Source organism: Oryzias latipes, chromosome 23 (assembly GCF_002234675.1).
Source record: "Oryzias latipes chromosome 23, ASM223467v1".
Taxonomy (NCBI): domain Eukaryota; kingdom Metazoa; phylum Chordata; class Actinopteri; order Beloniformes; family Adrianichthyidae; genus Oryzias; species Oryzias latipes.
In genome coordinates, this window is record NC_019881.2 from 1236418 (window position 1) to 1253924 (window position 17507).

The following is a 17507-nucleotide window of genomic DNA, read 5'->3' on the forward strand; positions in this document are numbered from 1 at the left end:
GCGTTGGGGTGTTGATGGGGAGAGAAAATAACAGTTTTACAAGGTTGATTCCTCAAAATGTTTTTTTTAATGTTTGAAGCGCCCGCGGGCGTCTTTATCGTGTTTTGATCTGACGTGGCGTCTGGTAAGGATCGCCATTTTTAATTTTTCATAAGTTTTGTGTGAGAAGCTGTGGCGCCCACCTGTGTGCTAGCACCTGACGATCGCTTCAGGCATTTCCACACTTGACATGCAGCATACCTGACATAAGAAGCTAAAAAGTGGAACATTCAGTAAGTGATCGTAGCGAAAGCATGGTAATTATTAGATGAAGAGGGGTGAAAGACGGCTGCATGAAGAGGAGCCGTCAGCAGTGTGGGGTCGGCGTCTCCGGGCCCAACGTGCCGTCGCTGTTCCGCCAGGCGCCACTGCTGCCACCGCCGAATCACTGAACGCTCCTGGGGGGGTGGGACCCGGCCATGGCGAGGTCACATGGCGTGCCGGGTAACCAATGTCCGCCTCATTTTGAAGCTGAATTGTCTGCAGAGGTCACCATGTGACCTCGTGCTCCTTAACCTGAAAACCAAATGCCGCCATATCAGCGTTTTGACTTGAAGACATAACTTCCTCTTTATGGCGTGATGGGGATTATTTTATGAACTGCTAATGCTTCAGCCACCTTCACAGGAAAAGCTTTTCTTCTCTATTTCCTGTTCAAAGTAATTTGATAATGCCATTAACAAAAAAAAGCTTAAATTCTAAACATTTTTATGCTGCCTTTATAAAATATTTTCTTTTTTATTTTCAGTGATGCAGCCGTTTGTGTGCATAGATATGTTAAGATTAGCTGAGCTGCCAGAATCAAAGAGGAAAGAAACGGAGCAGACGGACAAACACACATTTAGTGCTGAAATTCTGCTTTCAAACAAACAAAATGTGTCATTTTCTGTCTCTCTGTTTGCAACCAGATTCAGCAAAAGAATGTTTCATTTTTAAGAGTTATTTGCATACGTTTGAGTTAGAATTAAGACAAAAATTCTATGTTAATACATTTACAAGCTGTATCGTTGTGTGCAGTAAAAAAGACTTCTTGCATCACGGCTGGTGTTTCAGGTGCTTAAGCAAACTCCCCGCAGTGGTGTTTTTTAATGCGTGCAGTCCTACCTCCTGCATTGTGAAAGGCGTTCACGTCTAGCGGGCCTGTTGGCCCGGCTGCCGCCGCACTCGGCTCTGAAGCTGCTCTTGTCTCCGTATAATCCTTCTCCTCGTGAATACATTAATGCCGGAGCCTTAAACTCAGTTTAGCTGGCGGCTCAGCGTCACAGCACATCCTATTACCGACTTTAAATCATTAATGTGACATCGTTTTCACTCCGTTTCCAAACACCCACGGATGAACACTGCACGTTTTACCAAGTGGCACAGCGAGGCCGTGCACTGGCACGACGGTGATGGAAGTTGGTAACGGATCTGGAGGCTTGACTTAGATGAGAAAAGTTCCTGTGATGAAGGAGAAGCTGAAATCTGCACCCAGAGACACAAGCAGACATTCACATGGAAATGTGGGCGATGGTGATTTCCTCTTTTCTTCCTGGTTCCTGCTGTTGTGATGGAAATGGCTGCTGGGTGAGCTAACGTCCTACAGTCCACCTGAGGGCGCGCAGGACTTTATGCTGAGTCTCACCGCTGTTTGTCTCGCTGACAATAAAGCTAGAGCAAAAAAAAAAGAAAAAGAAATGGAAGGCCTTGTCTGCTCTTCCTCATAAAGCTTTTCTTTGGTTTTCGCCTCCGGCCAACTCCTGAAAAATTCACAGCGCCCAAAGAACAGCCGGCCCTTTTACTTACTTTTCTACATAAAAGGTTTTTTTTTGTTTTTGTGTGTGAGTCTGAAGTTATGCTAATTAGCAAAGCATGCAAAATCCTCTGAGTGCATTTATCTGCTTTTATGCGCCGGGCGTTTGCTGGATAGTGGGACATATGGACACAGATGGGTGATGGCGCTCTTTAATGCACCAGCTGAGTGGCGTTTTGTGTTTTTAACCCCTCAAAGTGGAGGAGCACTCCACCCCGTGTAGCATTCATTACATATTCTCTCCCAGGCGGAGGCACGCGCTGGTCCCACCGCTCAACTCCCTGAACACGTGTTCCTGGTCGTGCTAATGAGGTTCCTGACAGGTTGAGGTTCTCCTCGCCGCGCCTCACAGCTGGTTCCCTGATCGGAGAGGCGAAGAGAATCGGCGTTTCCTTTACGATGGAACCGCTGGACCTGACGAGTGACGGCTGACCGGAAGAAACCAAACACATGGATTTATGTAAGCCTGTGTGTTGGCTACGATGGAGAGTTTGGGTCACTATTACAGAAACTAAGAGGATTCAATTCTAAAAGAAAGTCCACATTTTATGAGAAGAATGGCATTTAATTAAGATTTTTCATTTCAAGAATAAAGTTGTAAAATAATTTTTAAAAATTGTAACAAAATAATTATAAAGAAATGAGAAAAAAAAAACTATGGAAATCAAGTTGTAAAAATATATTTAAAAAAACAAGAGAATAAAGTTGAAAAATTATGAGAAAATGTTAAAACTACAAGAATTAAGGAATAAAAACGATGAAAAAAATTGAGAATAAAGTAGAAAATAATTTTAAAAAGTCAAAATTCTATTAGAACAAAGTTGTAAAATGATGAGAAAAAGACTAAATTTATGAAAATAAAGTATAAAGTTATTTTTTGAAAATAAAGTTGTAAATTTACGGGAAAATGTGTCAAAACTTTACGAGAAATTATAAAATTTTACAAGTAAAAGTAGTAAAACTGAGAAAATGTTTTAGGAATAGAGTTGTACAAATATTAGAAAAACCTAGTCATAAAATATGAAATTTTGTAAAAATAAAAATTTTGTTAATCCCTTGTGCTATCCTAGGCACTTTAACATTGGAAGTGGGGTCATCTAGACCCACTAGACAGTGCTCTGAACCTTTTTCCTTCAATGATTTGTGATCTTCACTGGTGTCCATGGATTACATGAAATCTTTCCACCTTTATCCACCTTTGTCATAGGGAGAACACCTCAATGGAAGGGGGGGGGGGGGGTCATCTAAGTGGTTAAAGTCGTAAAATTATAGGAAAATATGAACCCTTTTTCTAGAAGCGAGTCCAAAATTTGATGAGCAAAAAGTCTTAAAATGTCGACTTTTAATCAAACTTTAAATGGAATTTGTACAATTATAGGCGCTTTTTTGTTGATTTATGAGATGAAAAGTTTTAATGTTTTGCTTCAGAAAGTTGTAATTTTAGAGCTAAAACGACCAGAATTACAAATTAAGGATTTTATTGTTTTAAAATCTTGATTTCTTTTATTATAATTTTATGAATTTCCCCTCTTAATTCTAGGACTTTCATGTCATGTATTGATTGTCTTTTCTGATAATTTGCTGCTAATAAAGACCCAAAAACCCCCAAACAACATGGACGACATGTTGGAAGTGCGTGCACGTGTGCGTGGAGGAAAGAAGGGACCCACACCAGTTTTACTGAACACATTGCTGTCTTTATTAGAGCCTTGTCTGGCGTAATACTGAAAAAAAGTGAACTTAGAACAGATGGTGGTGGCAGCCCACGGCTTCTTCTTTTTTTGTGGTTTTTTTCTTTATGTCTTTGATATTTTTCTTCATTTTTTTGTGCGAGTCCTGCAACTCTAGCTTTTCTGTGGCATGGATAACATCAATAAAAGAGACAGTAGGGAGAAGAAAAAAAAGAAATATACAACTTATATTACACTGTGTTATGAACAAAATATAAATCTATAACTCTATGTTATATTTACATAGTTATCTTGATTTTTTTAAGCTGAGACGGTCAGATATCTTATGTTTGTTATAAATCTCACTTCATTTTGAGCTCCACTCATGACTGATTGTCTTAAATAACATGATCATCATTTTCATTGTCTCCATGTGGGGGACAGACCTTGCCAGCAGGGATGATTGACGTGTGACTGTCGCACATGTTCTCACATGTTCTCACATGTTCTCACGGTACCATGAGGACCCCTCCCCACGTGTCTCTCCAGCATCCGTGTTCTGATAACAGGGGGGGACTTTACAGCACAGTCGAGACCCGGAGGTTCTTCTTCAAATAGAAACATCCAAAAAAGGTTTTAAAAAATGGCGGCGGAATCACTACGTGACGTCACGCCTGAAGAATAATCACGGCTCCTGCAGCGTCACGCGGAGCGGCAAAGGGCTCCTGGACAAGGTCGAAAGGTCGAGCCGACACCCTCGCTTATGGACACACAGTGGAAGATCTTTGGCGGATCGCTGTAAACACTGCCTTTCCTCTGATTGAAAAATGTCTGGCATCACAGAAAATATCTATGTACAAGGGTTTTAAGCAGGGACAGCATAGGATTTGATTGTTGTCATGACGATTATTTAAAATACGTAACTTAAGTTTCTTTTTTTTTTTTATCTCGAAGAGGATCAGAGCCAAAGACGTTCCACTGTGTCCCCACGAGGCGGCCAAACATGGACACCGGGTCTCTTTGTTCACAGAAAACAATTAGCCAACTGCTTTCCCAAGAAACGAAAGACAAGAAAACACAAAGAGAGAAAACCTTCACATTATACATGGTGATAATCATTACAAATTAAATTATGATGGCAATAAAAGAAAAAAAAGTTTGAGTGCTTCTTAGAAATGGGCTTGGACTGTTGACTGTATATGAGAACTGGACCGAGTGACTGTGATGTCATCCATAGAAAATGGCTCACTTCTGGTTCCAACAAAGTCATTTTTCCGCGATACGGATGTCGGAACGCAACATCGTCAGGAAGCAGAGATCTGTCCGGGTCAACATTTCTACTCCAATCACGCCCCTAACACTTGAAAGCGGGCTCAGGGGAATCTGTCAATCAAACGTTTGGGACGACTGACGTGAGACCGCATGCTTATGTCGAGGCGTCTGATTGGTCAGTTCAGAATTTCAATAACTTGAACTAAAGACAAATAGATGCGGATCATTAAGAACATGTAAACAAATGTAGCAGTAGTTGGAATAGTCGTTTATTCCTCTGTGAGCCCGCTGGTACTTCCTATTTGGAACGCCAAGGGGGCGGAGTCACTTATTCCAGCTGTCATATACAGTCAATGACCTGGACAACAGGTGTTCGGCTGGGAGGAGGGCTGACAGCCGCCCGCTCCGCCGTCCGAAGAATTAATACAAAACAAACGCATTTAAAAAAAAAAGGAAAACTCCTCAAATCTAAATACCTAACAGCTAAATAGAATAATGTTTTATTGACGAGAAGAAAAATAAATTATACTGTACATAACTTACTAAACTTAGGAAATGCTGACCATTCTTATAATTATTGTTAATAATATTATTAGTCTAGAGGCAGTTTGAAGAGAAATAATAATAATAATAATAATATTAAAATAAAAAAATTCAAATACAAACAGAAACACTGACTGGCTGACTTCACCTCGGCTCCACCCACTGGGATACAGCAGGATGACGTGATTGGCGGGAGCAGAAAAAACACTTGAGGGCACAGCTTGTGTGTGTGTTTGTGTGTGTGTGTGTTTGTGTTGCAGCAACAGCAGCAAAAGAAGTTGCCTGTCTTTCCAGAGTTTTTAAGCTTCTTTTTGCACGTAGAAAAAGAAGAAGTGCAAGCGTCCGGTCAGGAGGAACACACACACGCCGACACGGGCTGTCGGAGGGTTCGGGCGGCGTTGCGACGGGTTTCCGGGTAAAAGAGGCGGAGCGAGAAAAGTGGCGGATTGTCTCACAACACAGTGCTTTTGTTTCTGCTCCGTGACGCCAGAGAAACGAGCCTTTTCTCCCCCCTCTGACGACTGGGACGGTCCCTATGGCGTCCAAAAGGGCTGGACCATCATTGGCCAAAAACAGAGACAACCTTTTAAAAAGAGAGGGAGCATCGCCGACAGCACACAGTGAGGCTGAAAAACGGGGGGAAAAACCTGTTTCTGCTCAAAAATAACGTCTGTCTTTCAGGTGCTTTACAACAGAAAAGGGGGAAAAAAGAAAAGTCTCTTTTTTCTATTATTATCCAAACTTGTAGCACAAAAACAACAAATCACATTCACAAGCCACTTATTGGCACCGTGTACCTGAGTGAGAATATTATAGAACCAAAGAACAAAAAAAGCGGTTGTTTTCAAAGTGTCTTTGATAATAAACAGGTCCTCCGTCTTAAAGTGTCATCTGTTAGCCTGTGACAGGTCCACTGTTTTCATTTGACTTTTCTTTTTACAAACAGCACTAAAAGTGTTTTTCTCTCCTCACTCATGGCAGTACATAATGCAGTAGTACTTGAATCCTCCTCAGCGAGCTTCTCGGCTGGCGTGGTCCGCTCTTCCTCCCAGACTCCAGCTTGTGTAACAGTCAGTGTGACAGACAGGTCCTGTGCTTCCGTTGATTGGTCAGATGCTGGTGTCAGGACTCCAGTGGGAGGCAGTTTGGGCTCTGTCCACAGAGTCCTTCTAAAGGAGGATGGGCGAGTTGGTTAGGGGGCGGGATGAAGGAGAACTTTCCTGATTGATGGGAATTTGGGGATCTTGGGTTTATTGGGTGATGTGGTTCTCGTTGTCACTGGCGTAGTCCGCCTCTTCGTCCTCGTAGTCGAAGTCGTCGTACGCGTCGCCGTTGCTGTCGTCGAGCCGCAGCTCTTCCTCCTTGATTCGGGGCTCGTCTCCCTTCAGGCCGGCCAGGTTGGGGTTGGGGTGGTGGTTGGCGGTGGGTTCGGGGCTGCTGGACATGCTCGAGTGCTCTGAGGGCATCTGGGGGGAGGGCATTCCTGCCATGGTCAGGGCACCGGGGTAGACCACTCCAGCAGAGGATAGGGGCAGCTGGCCTTGCTGCCTGTAACACAGGAAGACAAAGACATTAAAGAAGTTCAAGCGCTGAAGTATGACACCTAAATGCAAATAACAAACCAGAAAACCAGTTTTTAACATTTAAATGTCCAAACAACTATTATTTTGGCTCTAAAGTTCCCCTAAATTCAGGCAGAACAAACAAGTGAACCCTGAATCTCTTAAGAGGAGAGATTTACTGAACCGAAGTGCATAAATGATAAAAGTGATGATGTCACCCAAAGAAGATGGTTACTTCCAAATGAAGTCAACTCAGCCGCCACTTTTTTACAAAATGCTCGTCGCCACGTTGGAGCCAGATGACATCAGTAAGCAGTGATTGGGTCAAGTCATTATGACTTATTGCCAATCAGGAGTGAGCTTGTTGGAAGGCCACACCCCCACCACTTGAAAACGGACTCGGCAGAAACTGTCAATCAAACGTCTCGAATGTACAACGTGGGGGCCAGAAGGGACCACCTACTGTCCTTTTACTGAGGCATCGGATTTTCAGTTTAGAACTTGAATAACTTGTAATAAAAAATAATAGAATAGAAAAATGAGAAAGAATATGTTAAAAATGTATCAGAACAAGAGTGTTTCTTCTGACAAGTAATGTTTATTTCTCAATAGAAGTCAATGGTTGGGTCTGAATTCCTTCCCTATTCACTATATAGAGCGTTCTCCATGTTCTAGTGTGTCTGAATCTACAATCCCAAAATCCAGAGCCCTAGAAATTTCCCAGAAGTCTCTGCAAAAAACCAGTGTGCATCAATGCTCACTAGATCAGACAATATAGACCACAATGCATTGCGTTGGAACAATTTTTACCAAAAAAGGTGTATTTAGATGTATCTTTTAATAAACCATCAACGTTTTAATCTTCAGAAGACAGTGGATCGTAAATAATCCTCATAAACGCTCATAATTAGATTTTAACTTCATCAGGTCGATAAAGTCATATCCGCTTTAAAAAGAAAAGAAAAGAAGTGAGCGTGGTGTCAGAATTGCTTTTAAAATCCAGGGCTCCTTACAGTGCTGAACTATCTAGTTTTATGGGGGTTAGGGCGGCAATTCATGGGATTTTGGCTTCTTGGAGCCAGCAGATACTTCCTGTTTGGAATGCAAGGGGGGAGGGGTCACTCAGTCCAGTTCTCTTATACAGTCAATGGTTGTAACAGTTAAAAAAACAGTGAGTCAAACAGAGTGAGGCGGGTGTGGGGAGGGGGTACAGGCACTTATTATAGCCTGTTGTCTCTGTCTGGGTCTTGATTGAAACTCATTTGGAGCTGTGATTGTTTCAGGGATTTTGCTCCTGAGAACGTCGTGTGTAAAAAACAAACCAAACCAGAAACAGAGAAGGTAACTGTTGGTATCCTACGCCCACTCATGCTCAGTCCACAGGACTATCCCCATGTGACAGCAGCAAAGAACTGTGGGATCAGACGTCTTTTTTTTCTACAAATGTTTAAATGTATTTTTATTTAAAGAGCCACCACACTATCACATGCCCTGACTTGAATCACATGAACTGTCCCGGACAGCACTCTCACCCTACGCTGAAGTATTGCCTCATTTCCTGTCGGCGGGACCTCATGATGGCCTTATACTCGCCGATGCGGAGCTTTTTGCCGTCCACCAGGCAGGTGCGCTTGGGCCGTGGCTTGTACTTGTAGTCCGGGTACTTTTCCAGGTGCTGCTTGCTGAGACGGGCCTGCTCTTCATAGTACGGCTGCTTCTCCAGGTTAGTCATGGCTTTCCAGCGGGAGCCTGGACGCACAGACAAACGCATCGTCAGGGATTACCCCCCAAAAAAACGCTCACTCAGTTTTTCGTTCTCAAAAATATGTATACAGCTAAAACAACACATATTTTAATGTTCCACTCCAATCATCTTCGTAAAAGAGTTCACTGTGGTCTTTTAATTATGGTTATGTGGTTTTTAGCCAAATTAAAAAATAAAAACATAGTTTCTGCAGAGCCACAGTAGTTCATTAGAAATTCACCTCAGCCGGTCTGCTGGTGCAGAGCAATCGCACCTCCCACTTCCCATCATCAATAACCGAGAGCTCTCTGTTTACATGCTATCCTGCTAGCTTACAGCCCCTCACATCCTAAACCTAACATTACACCAGCTGTACAGTTTTGATCTGGATTCCAGCTCGGATGAGGAAAGCAAAGTCGTACGTGGATCTATGTGTTTGTTTGTGTGTGTATATATATATATATATATATATATATATATATATATATATATATATATATATATATATATATATATATATATATATATATATATATATATATATATATATATGATCTTTCTCAAACTGCATTTTTTAATTTTCTTTTGACTCACGATTTGAAAAATAAATAATTCTAAGCTTTTCTTATCTCCTCCATCATCAGAGAAACGAAACAGAAAATGTTATAAACACTAATTTCCATTTTTTCAATCATTTCTTGGTACTGTAAGGTCGACTTAAAAGACTTTTTTACATAAAATGCTTTATATATGGATTATTTATATATGGATTAATTGTGGTTTAGCTTTCTGATGCCATAGTTTAAGAGGTACACGGCGCTGACAGAATATCAGTCTGTCTTTTTACGAGTTGCAACCACAATTCAGTGTTTTTGTAACATATCTAGCATGTAGCGGTGTAGCACTGTGGGGTTTCTATGTGTTTCTAACCAGGATAAGAGTTAGCATAGCCACAGTAATGTTTGTTTTAGCCGGATCGTCTGTTCTTTTACGTGTTGCAAAGAAGACTGGCTGTTACTGTAAATAGGCTAACGTGGCTAACATGTAGCGGTGTGTGTTTGTGTGTTTTTTAAACAAAGTTAGGAGTTAGTGTAATCTCAGTAACTTTTTGTAGCCGTATCAGTCTGTTTTTTTTTAAACATGTTGCAAAGAAGGTTTTGTGATTACATTAACTCGATTAACGCTTCTAACGTGGCTAACGTGTAGCATGTTACGAAACAGTTCTAAAATGACTCAGAACACAGTTCAGACAGTCTGACTCACTTATCTCTGACTCTGGTTTCACTTAATGCGTCTTTATGAAAATAGAAAAAAATTACAAAAATAGGCCGTTCATTGACGATAGAATCCGATGTGCGGAAAATACCTTTAGCAAAAAAAACGTTAGCATGGAAAACTGTGCATGGCATCTATTTAACGTCCCTGACATGATATGGATCAAATAAAAATTTGAATGATTAACAAGGAAAAACGTTAACTAGTCTACTAATAAAGGCTTTAAATGTAAATGATAAAAACGCAACCAGAGAAAACCAAATATCAATTGTGCTTGAGCTTAGCATTTTATTTTCTAGTTTACATGTACCTAATGTTTATACCAGTGAGACTCTTGACTTTAATTCTTGTAAATATCAGAGACACCGAGTAAATGTTGAAACGCTGCTCCATTCTGCCTAAACGACACGCGTAAAGTGGGCAAAAGAATCCAAAAGAGAGTAAAAGGCGGTTAATGAGGAGCAGCGCCGGGACGACAGGTACTCATCTCAACTAATGAGGACTTCACTTAACCTTCTGTCATCTGTGGGCTCTGAATCCACGCTCACACCGGTTATGGCAGCCCCCCCCCTCCATGTGCACGTGTGTGTGTGTGTGTGTGGGAGGTATGTTAGCTCGTCTTCCAGCCGTGAGCGCTTCATATCTGGCCTGAGTTTGCACTTGACTACTGGATGTTTAATGGGTAAAAGCTGTCAGCTGTTTTCTCTGCCTGCGATCTGTTAGCAGTTGGGGGGGGTGGGGGCTTATTAAAACCAGATTTCCCTCTGTTATAAAACGCTTAGGAGCTCTTTAAAATGTCAGGGCCCGTCCCGGCGGTCTGAGCGAAATGTCAGGCGGCCCCGCGCTGCTTGTTTAATGCATAATGAATTATATCATCATTTGTCGGGGCTGCGCGCCGCCTCAGCCGTTCGTTAACGCTTGCTGAGGAACGCCGGCGGCGGGGGCGGGGTCGGCAGGTCTTACCCAGGATCTTGCTGATGTTGGAGTTGTGCATGTCCGGGAAGGCCTGCAGGATCTTCCGTCTCTCGTCCTTGGCCCACACCATGAAGGCGTTCATGGGCCGCTTGATGTGCGGCTCGTTGTTGCTCCGCCCCCGAGACTCGCGAAATATCCTGGAGTCCGACACGCTGGGGGAACCTGGAGGAAGAGGAGGAGGTGCACTCAAACGACTGAAGATTCATTTAATAAGGATTCAGGTCGAATCATCGTGTGACGATGTGATTAGATCATTGACTGACCTGAAAAAGGCTAAAGAATTTGAGTTTAGGTGAAGTTTTAGTTTGAGTGAAATAAACCTACAGAGCCGGAATCCAGATGGTATTTTTCAAAATAGAAAAGATTGAACAATGGTGTAGGTTCATTTGATTGACAGCTTGCCACAGATAGATCCATCTGATCTGTCAATAGGATTATGAATTCCTTAATAAATTGCTCCGCCCCTCCTGAGGATGGATGTGGAGCGTCTCTGTTAGCCGTGTGTCCCGCTCACCGTCCGAGTCGCCGCTCATGGTGAAGTCCAGCATGGCGTGGCTGAACTTGTCCTCCGCCTGCTGCTTCAGCTGCTGACTCAAGCTCTCCAAGGCAGCTTTGTCCTGAACGGCACAAACAGTTGACAGTTGCAGGGGTCAGCGGCTGAGTCACACGCCGCCAAAGCCAGTGAATGAACCAAAACCACAAATCAGAACAACATTTTTCCCCACAAACAAAGAAAAACCTGGCCAATAATTGCTGTTCCTTTCGTTGACATCCAGTTGCAGGAGCGCGTCTGCATGCAAACACGCAGATGCATTTAGTGGGATGTGGATGTTTACTGCAGTGTGAGCGTGCGGCGCATCAAATCCCGGTTTGTGTGGCGACTCCTGGCAGCCACCTGCGAGAGTGGAGTGCGGCGCTCGCCTCTCTCTTGCAGAGGCCCTGAGGGTCGACGCATTAGCGCCGCGTGGACAAGAGCGAGGCCACGCCGCACGGCCCCCTGGGTATTTATTACAACCAATAAAAAGCTGATTTAGCGAGCATTTACATGCTTAATGCAAGCGGCGGGCACGCTCTCCCCTTGCACACACGAGTGGCGTGCAGCTCCAGCGCCGGCGTGCTTTTTTTTTTTTTTTTTCCACAGTTTAATTACACGATTAAGAGCGCAACCCAAAACACTGCGGTCTTCTCCAACGAGCTTCCCAAAAAGTGTCCCTCTCCATTTAGGCGTGACCCCTGCTCGCCGGCTGGCTGGATGGAGGGGGGGCAGAATGATAATGAAATGCTTTTTCTCCTGTTTTAAGCTCAATGGACTTTAATTGTTAGAGATAATTTCCCCCCCAGAGTGGAATAAACAGACAGGAAGGAGGGAGAATAAAAGCCACCAACGCGGCGGCGCTCTAATTGTCTTCTGTTCAAACCATTTAAAAAGTATTTTATGTTCGATTTGCTGTGTTTTGATGACTGCATAATAACCTTTAATGAATTTGGGTTTTCTTGTATGTAAATCCCTCATTTACTGGGAAAAAAAGAGAACAAAATGTCTCCCAGGCTTTTAGATTTTCAGATGAAACACGCGGGTGCCGATGGCTCTGCTGGTGAACGGGGAGACGGAGTGGATGACAGCCTAGTCTGACGTTAAGCCGCGCTGCAGAACACCAGAAAAGTGGATTGAATGGCTGACACCGGAGCCAAGACACAAAGTAGTGACAAAACTAATCCTGCGAGTGTGTCAGGGATGACGCCGCCGCGTCCCCACGCCGAGAGCGCCGCACAAAGCCAAAGGGCAGGGGGGAGAGCGCTTTTGGGAGAGGATGGGGTTTGTCCTGCGTCGACAGGAATCGAAAAATTTATCTCCAAATCCTTAAAAAAACAACAAGACATTATATCTTTTTAAAAAAACCCTGATTTAGCTTAAAGAAGGTTTCCGGTATTAAATTGTTGGTAAATGTCAGTTTTTTCAGAGTTTAGGTGTCAAACTGCTCCGTCTAGATAAATGTGTGGGGACGCTCTATGGAGACGAACACGGCGAGGCGCTTTTCATGCTGCGGCGTTTGAAGTGTGTCACATCTGAGCAGAAAGAGGCAGAAAGACACAGATGGAGCTGTTGAATGTCAGCGCCGAGGATCCGTGCAATTTGAGACTTTTTTGAAGTGTATATTTAGAGAACTATATGTTGAGTGTGAGGCACCAGCTGACTCTGAATGTGTTTAACAAATAACCACAATTTAGCAACGCTGCCAAGGAGCGGGCGCCGTCATTTCACATTACCGTCTCCATGCCGCTTCGCTCTGCCCCGCACGCATGCACGCACACGTGCACACACACACACACACACACACACGGGCTCGCCTTATAGACACACTCATTACCTCTGGGATGCCTCCGGTGTCACCTTATCTGCTCCTGTTTGCGCTCAACACATTTTCAGCCGGGGCATTGTGCGCCGATTTGCCTCCAACGTGGAGCGGCACGGATGGCGTGCGGCAAGACTAAATGTTACACGACGGAAACTGAGATGGCACGGCTCGGGAGGACTATTTCTGATTTACGGTTTTAGTTTCCAATATTCAACTGAGGAGATAAAACACTCGTCTGTTTGTAATTCTCATGTTTGAAAGGCGCAGAATAATATATAAATATATATATATATATATATATATATATATATATATATATATATATATATATATATATATATATATATATATATATATATATATATATATATATATATATATATATATATATATATATATATATATATATATATATATGTACATAGAAAAATCACACTTTAATTTAGAAAACCTATAATGCTAAATCAAACATGTACAGAAGTTGCAGGTAAAATCTGCAGAATAATTCACCTAAATAAAGCAATAAATGTCCATTTAAAATCCTAAACATCAGTTATTTTAACACAGAAACACAGAAAATGCATCACATTTATTCAGCGTTTTAATTATGGGAGTTTCATCGTTTTGTTTTGAATCGGGCAGATTCAGAAAAAAACTTGACGTGTTTTGCTGAACCCTTTCACCCCGGCTGCAGTGCTGGTCCTCTTTAAATTACTGTAAGTATTTCAGCATTTACCTAATTAACCTCCTTCATATGGATTCTGAGCATTGAGTGTGACGCATCAGAACCCGTCTGACGGCGTTTGGACAGTTCTGCATAAAAACGGCTTCTGTTGGAATTTTGTGAATGGGTTGAAGAGTTGCAGTCAGACAAAGAGTGTGTGTTTTTGTGTCTCAGGAAAAAGCTTTTAACGGAGCATCGGATGATATTACATTTGGAGACTTTAAAACATTTATTGTTCTTATTGAAACTTTCAATAATTAAAAAAATGAGGGCTGCCCTAAACTGATCATAAAGCGATTTTCCCCAGCAAGTTAATTAGCTAATTAGCATCCGAGCAACGTGCTAATATCAGGACAAACGACACAAAAATATTTCTGCTGGCTCTGAACAAACTGCATTGTTTGCCACAGATGCTGAAAGTTGCTCAAAGTGCTGATTTGAGCTTAAATCATACATCATTATTTCTGTTTCTGTTCCATTCAGTGTTTTATCCCTTTAGATGGATCCTTTCTTAGTCATTCTTACTGGTACAGTGACATTTAAAAAGTGCTCTTTGGTCTGTTTCCCGTTTTCCTCTTAGGACAACTGGAGTTTGATAGAAAATAAAGGAATTCGTTTAGATCAATGAATTAAAGTGGTTCTACAAAAACAGTCAGAAGTATTAAATTTAGCTTTAGTAAATCTGTAAAGACCGTGTGAGAATCAGATTTGCTTGTGTTACAGAACACCTAGTGGTTAGCTGTGGAACTGACCTGATTCTCATTACTTTTGTTTCCACATGTGCTTCAAACAGGAAGTGTACCCGCTTGGTGAACTGGTGTTTATATAAGTTGGCTTTCTTCCGCTCTCTTTCAAGCAATCTTTGATTGAATATGTAATCATCCTAAGTTTGATACGATACGATTTGTATGAATGTATGACTGCTGATTGTATTGGTTTGTGTTTTATTCTGTGATTGCTCGAAATAAACCATTTCAAATCAAAAAATGAAATCAAACCTTGTCCGAGCGGCCGTTGTTGAGGCCCAGGTTGCTGACGGCTGCCACCTTGGCGTCCAGGACCTGCTGCTCTCTTTTCAGCTGCTCCTTCATCTGCCGCGCCTCGGCGAAGGCCTTGGTCACCGCCTCGTGGTCGTTCATGTAGGCCGTTGAGGACAGCGACGATAGCAAGTCTGCTGGGACCAAACACCAAGGTGCAGGAAAGCAGTCCGTCAGTCAAAGCCAAGCTGCTGCATGTCTGCAAGTCCAGAAACCCTGAGGCAGCTCCGTGTGAGTCTGTTTGCTTCCTCAAGCTAGCAGGGGGGTTTTCACTCCATTGAAAGCATCTGACCCATGAAGTGAAGACATTAGCATACATGTTTGTTTCTCGCAGACACACATGGCATTTACGGACCACTTGGAGGTGAAACAGGGCGTGTGAGCCACTGCGCCTCTGGCTCGCTGCGCTTCATGCAGCAGCTCTCCACCTGCTTGAGATGCAGACCTGAGCAGCGCTACAGGAGAGCCGTCACACTGGTGAGGCTGCGTGTTCTGGCAGGACGGCTGTGTGTGCGGCGCTATCGGCTCGCTCCATCAGACGGGTCGCTTCTCAACAAAGAGCCTCTGCTGGTTTATGAGGCCATTATCTGCGCTAATCCGCAGCGCTAATGCCATCTCAGGCCAGATTACCAGCGTCAGATTGGTGATGACAGAGCCGTGAACTCTTTCAGAAGTCAGAGCTGGAAAATCTGGATATGAGCGGGGGGGCAAGAAGGAGAACAGAGGAGTGAGAAGAAAAGGAGTCAGATCATCTCCAGACTGACAGCGTTTCCATGTGCACTTAGATGCCACCTAACCTGCAGATTAAAGGGGCTTCACTTTAATCCCAGCAACGTTCAGACAGATTTTCGGTGGAAGATTTGATGACAGAAGCAGAGAGAAAAGTGAGATCTGTCAGGTCCGGTTAGATGTGTAGCTGACCGGATGGAGGAGACAAACACCACAAAAAGACACTAAAACACACCTGCCAGGGCAGAGCAGATGTTTGTGCACATTTTCAGAAATAAAAGCAGGTTTTCAGGGGCGTCCACACATTTGCAAAGTTGCTACATATTATTTATGATTAAATGCTCTCTGTTAAATTGTCATTTTATGTCACAGGAACAGAAAAACAGCAGATAAATCTGTTCTTCTCATTTGGTCCCAAAGCCTCTGAAGGTCGGGGAGCCACAGGTTTTTAACGGCTTGTAACGTCATTTAGCCAATCACAGTTAAGAAATCATAGTCCCAACAAAAGTGTTCGGGAGCCGCGAACTATTGCTTTTTTTTTACAGTAGTAAAAAGTTGACCGCTAACCGGACTTTGGAGTCCGGTAAGGCAGTTTTTTTTAAGTGTCACTGGTGATTTTTACTTTTGTATTCGCCTTTCTGTGCTGTTCTTTTTCTTTACAGCGCTTTTCATTGCCCTAAGTAAAAATTGTGCTTTAGTTTTTTAGTTTGAGTGTTTTTCTTTTGGTCCCCGTCATTTTTATCTTATTTTATTTTCTGATTCTACTTTTGCACAAAACATTTTTTTTAAACCAGATAATTTGATTATTTCAAGAAAATATATATATTCTTTACATTTGTCATCCCTTCTGTCCGTGTCAGTGCATGTTTCATACATCTGTCAAATATCTGACAGATGTTGTGGCATTTGAAAAAATGTTTGCAAAGCTTAATCCTCATTTGAAAACTTTAGTGAAAAAGTGGTCATGTTTTTTCAGACTCTCACGGATCCACCTGTAGCAGGAAGTCCAGTTTTTCCCGCCGAGCGCTAACGGCTAGCGGTGCTAGCTGGAGGGCCTGAGCGGAAACAGATGGCAAAACTCACACACACAAATCATGTGATGGGGGATCACACAGAAACTTTAAACACTGTAATCCATTTTTCCCAACAAAAAACATCTGGGACCGAGAATCCACTAATCTGATATTAAATCCGCCGATTTGTTGAAAAACAGTGAGATTAGCCAGTAAGTCAGAAAAAACGAAAAAAAACAGCGTATTTCCTCTGAGGAGGAGGTGGGATTGTGTTTGCATGTGTGTGAACCTTTGTGTGTGTGCTGTCATTGTGTCATTAATGTTTGCGCCGTCCTGGCTCATGTAAGAGGCTTGTCTAATCTCATTGGCGATAGCTCCTGTCTGTCATGCACCCCTTCTCTTTATTATTCCCCCGCTTCATGAAAAAAGAGAGAGAAGTGCTAATCCTCCTCTCTCCCTTCCCTGCTATGTCTCTCTGTCTCTTTCAGCCACTAATAAACACAGAACAATAAAGCCGCCTGCAGGCAAACAGCAGCACGGAGGCAAAAACAACAACAACACACTAATTATAGCCTGTTACATATGTGTAATATTTGAACTATCCGTGCCGCCTGAAAAAGGGATTAGGAGAACAGAATTGTGACTCATTCATGTCATGTTCTATGTGCGTATGGCTGCCTATGATTATGGTTCTGGCACCGGCAACAATGGTCCCCCAGTGAGGAGGAGCACACAGCTCCAGTCGTCGTTAGCATTAGCGGGGCGGCTTCACCTG

At 42.8% G+C, this 17507-nt stretch overlaps 1 protein-coding gene across 10 annotated transcripts in view; it reads right to left on the reverse strand.

Annotated features, from left to right (window-relative positions):
- Window positions 1–3506: 3506 nt before the first annotated feature.
- The window catches only part of sox5 (SRY-box 5), a 99823-nt gene continuing 85822 nt past the window's right edge, over window positions 3507–17507 (reverse strand). For 6 of the 10 annotated variants that reach the window (XM_023952083.1, XM_023952082.1, XM_023952080.1 and 3 more), the window contains 5 exons: window positions 14952–15127; window positions 11387–11489; window positions 10861–11034; window positions 8411–8627; window positions 3507–6864 (listed from right to left, as the gene is read on the reverse strand). In XM_023952083.1, coding sequence (XP_023807851.1) covers window positions 6567–6864; window positions 8411–8627; window positions 10861–11034; window positions 11387–11489; window positions 14952–15127 — 968 coding nt within the window. In that variant the 3' untranslated portion in view covers window positions 3507–6566. 10 annotated transcript variants of the gene reach the window in all.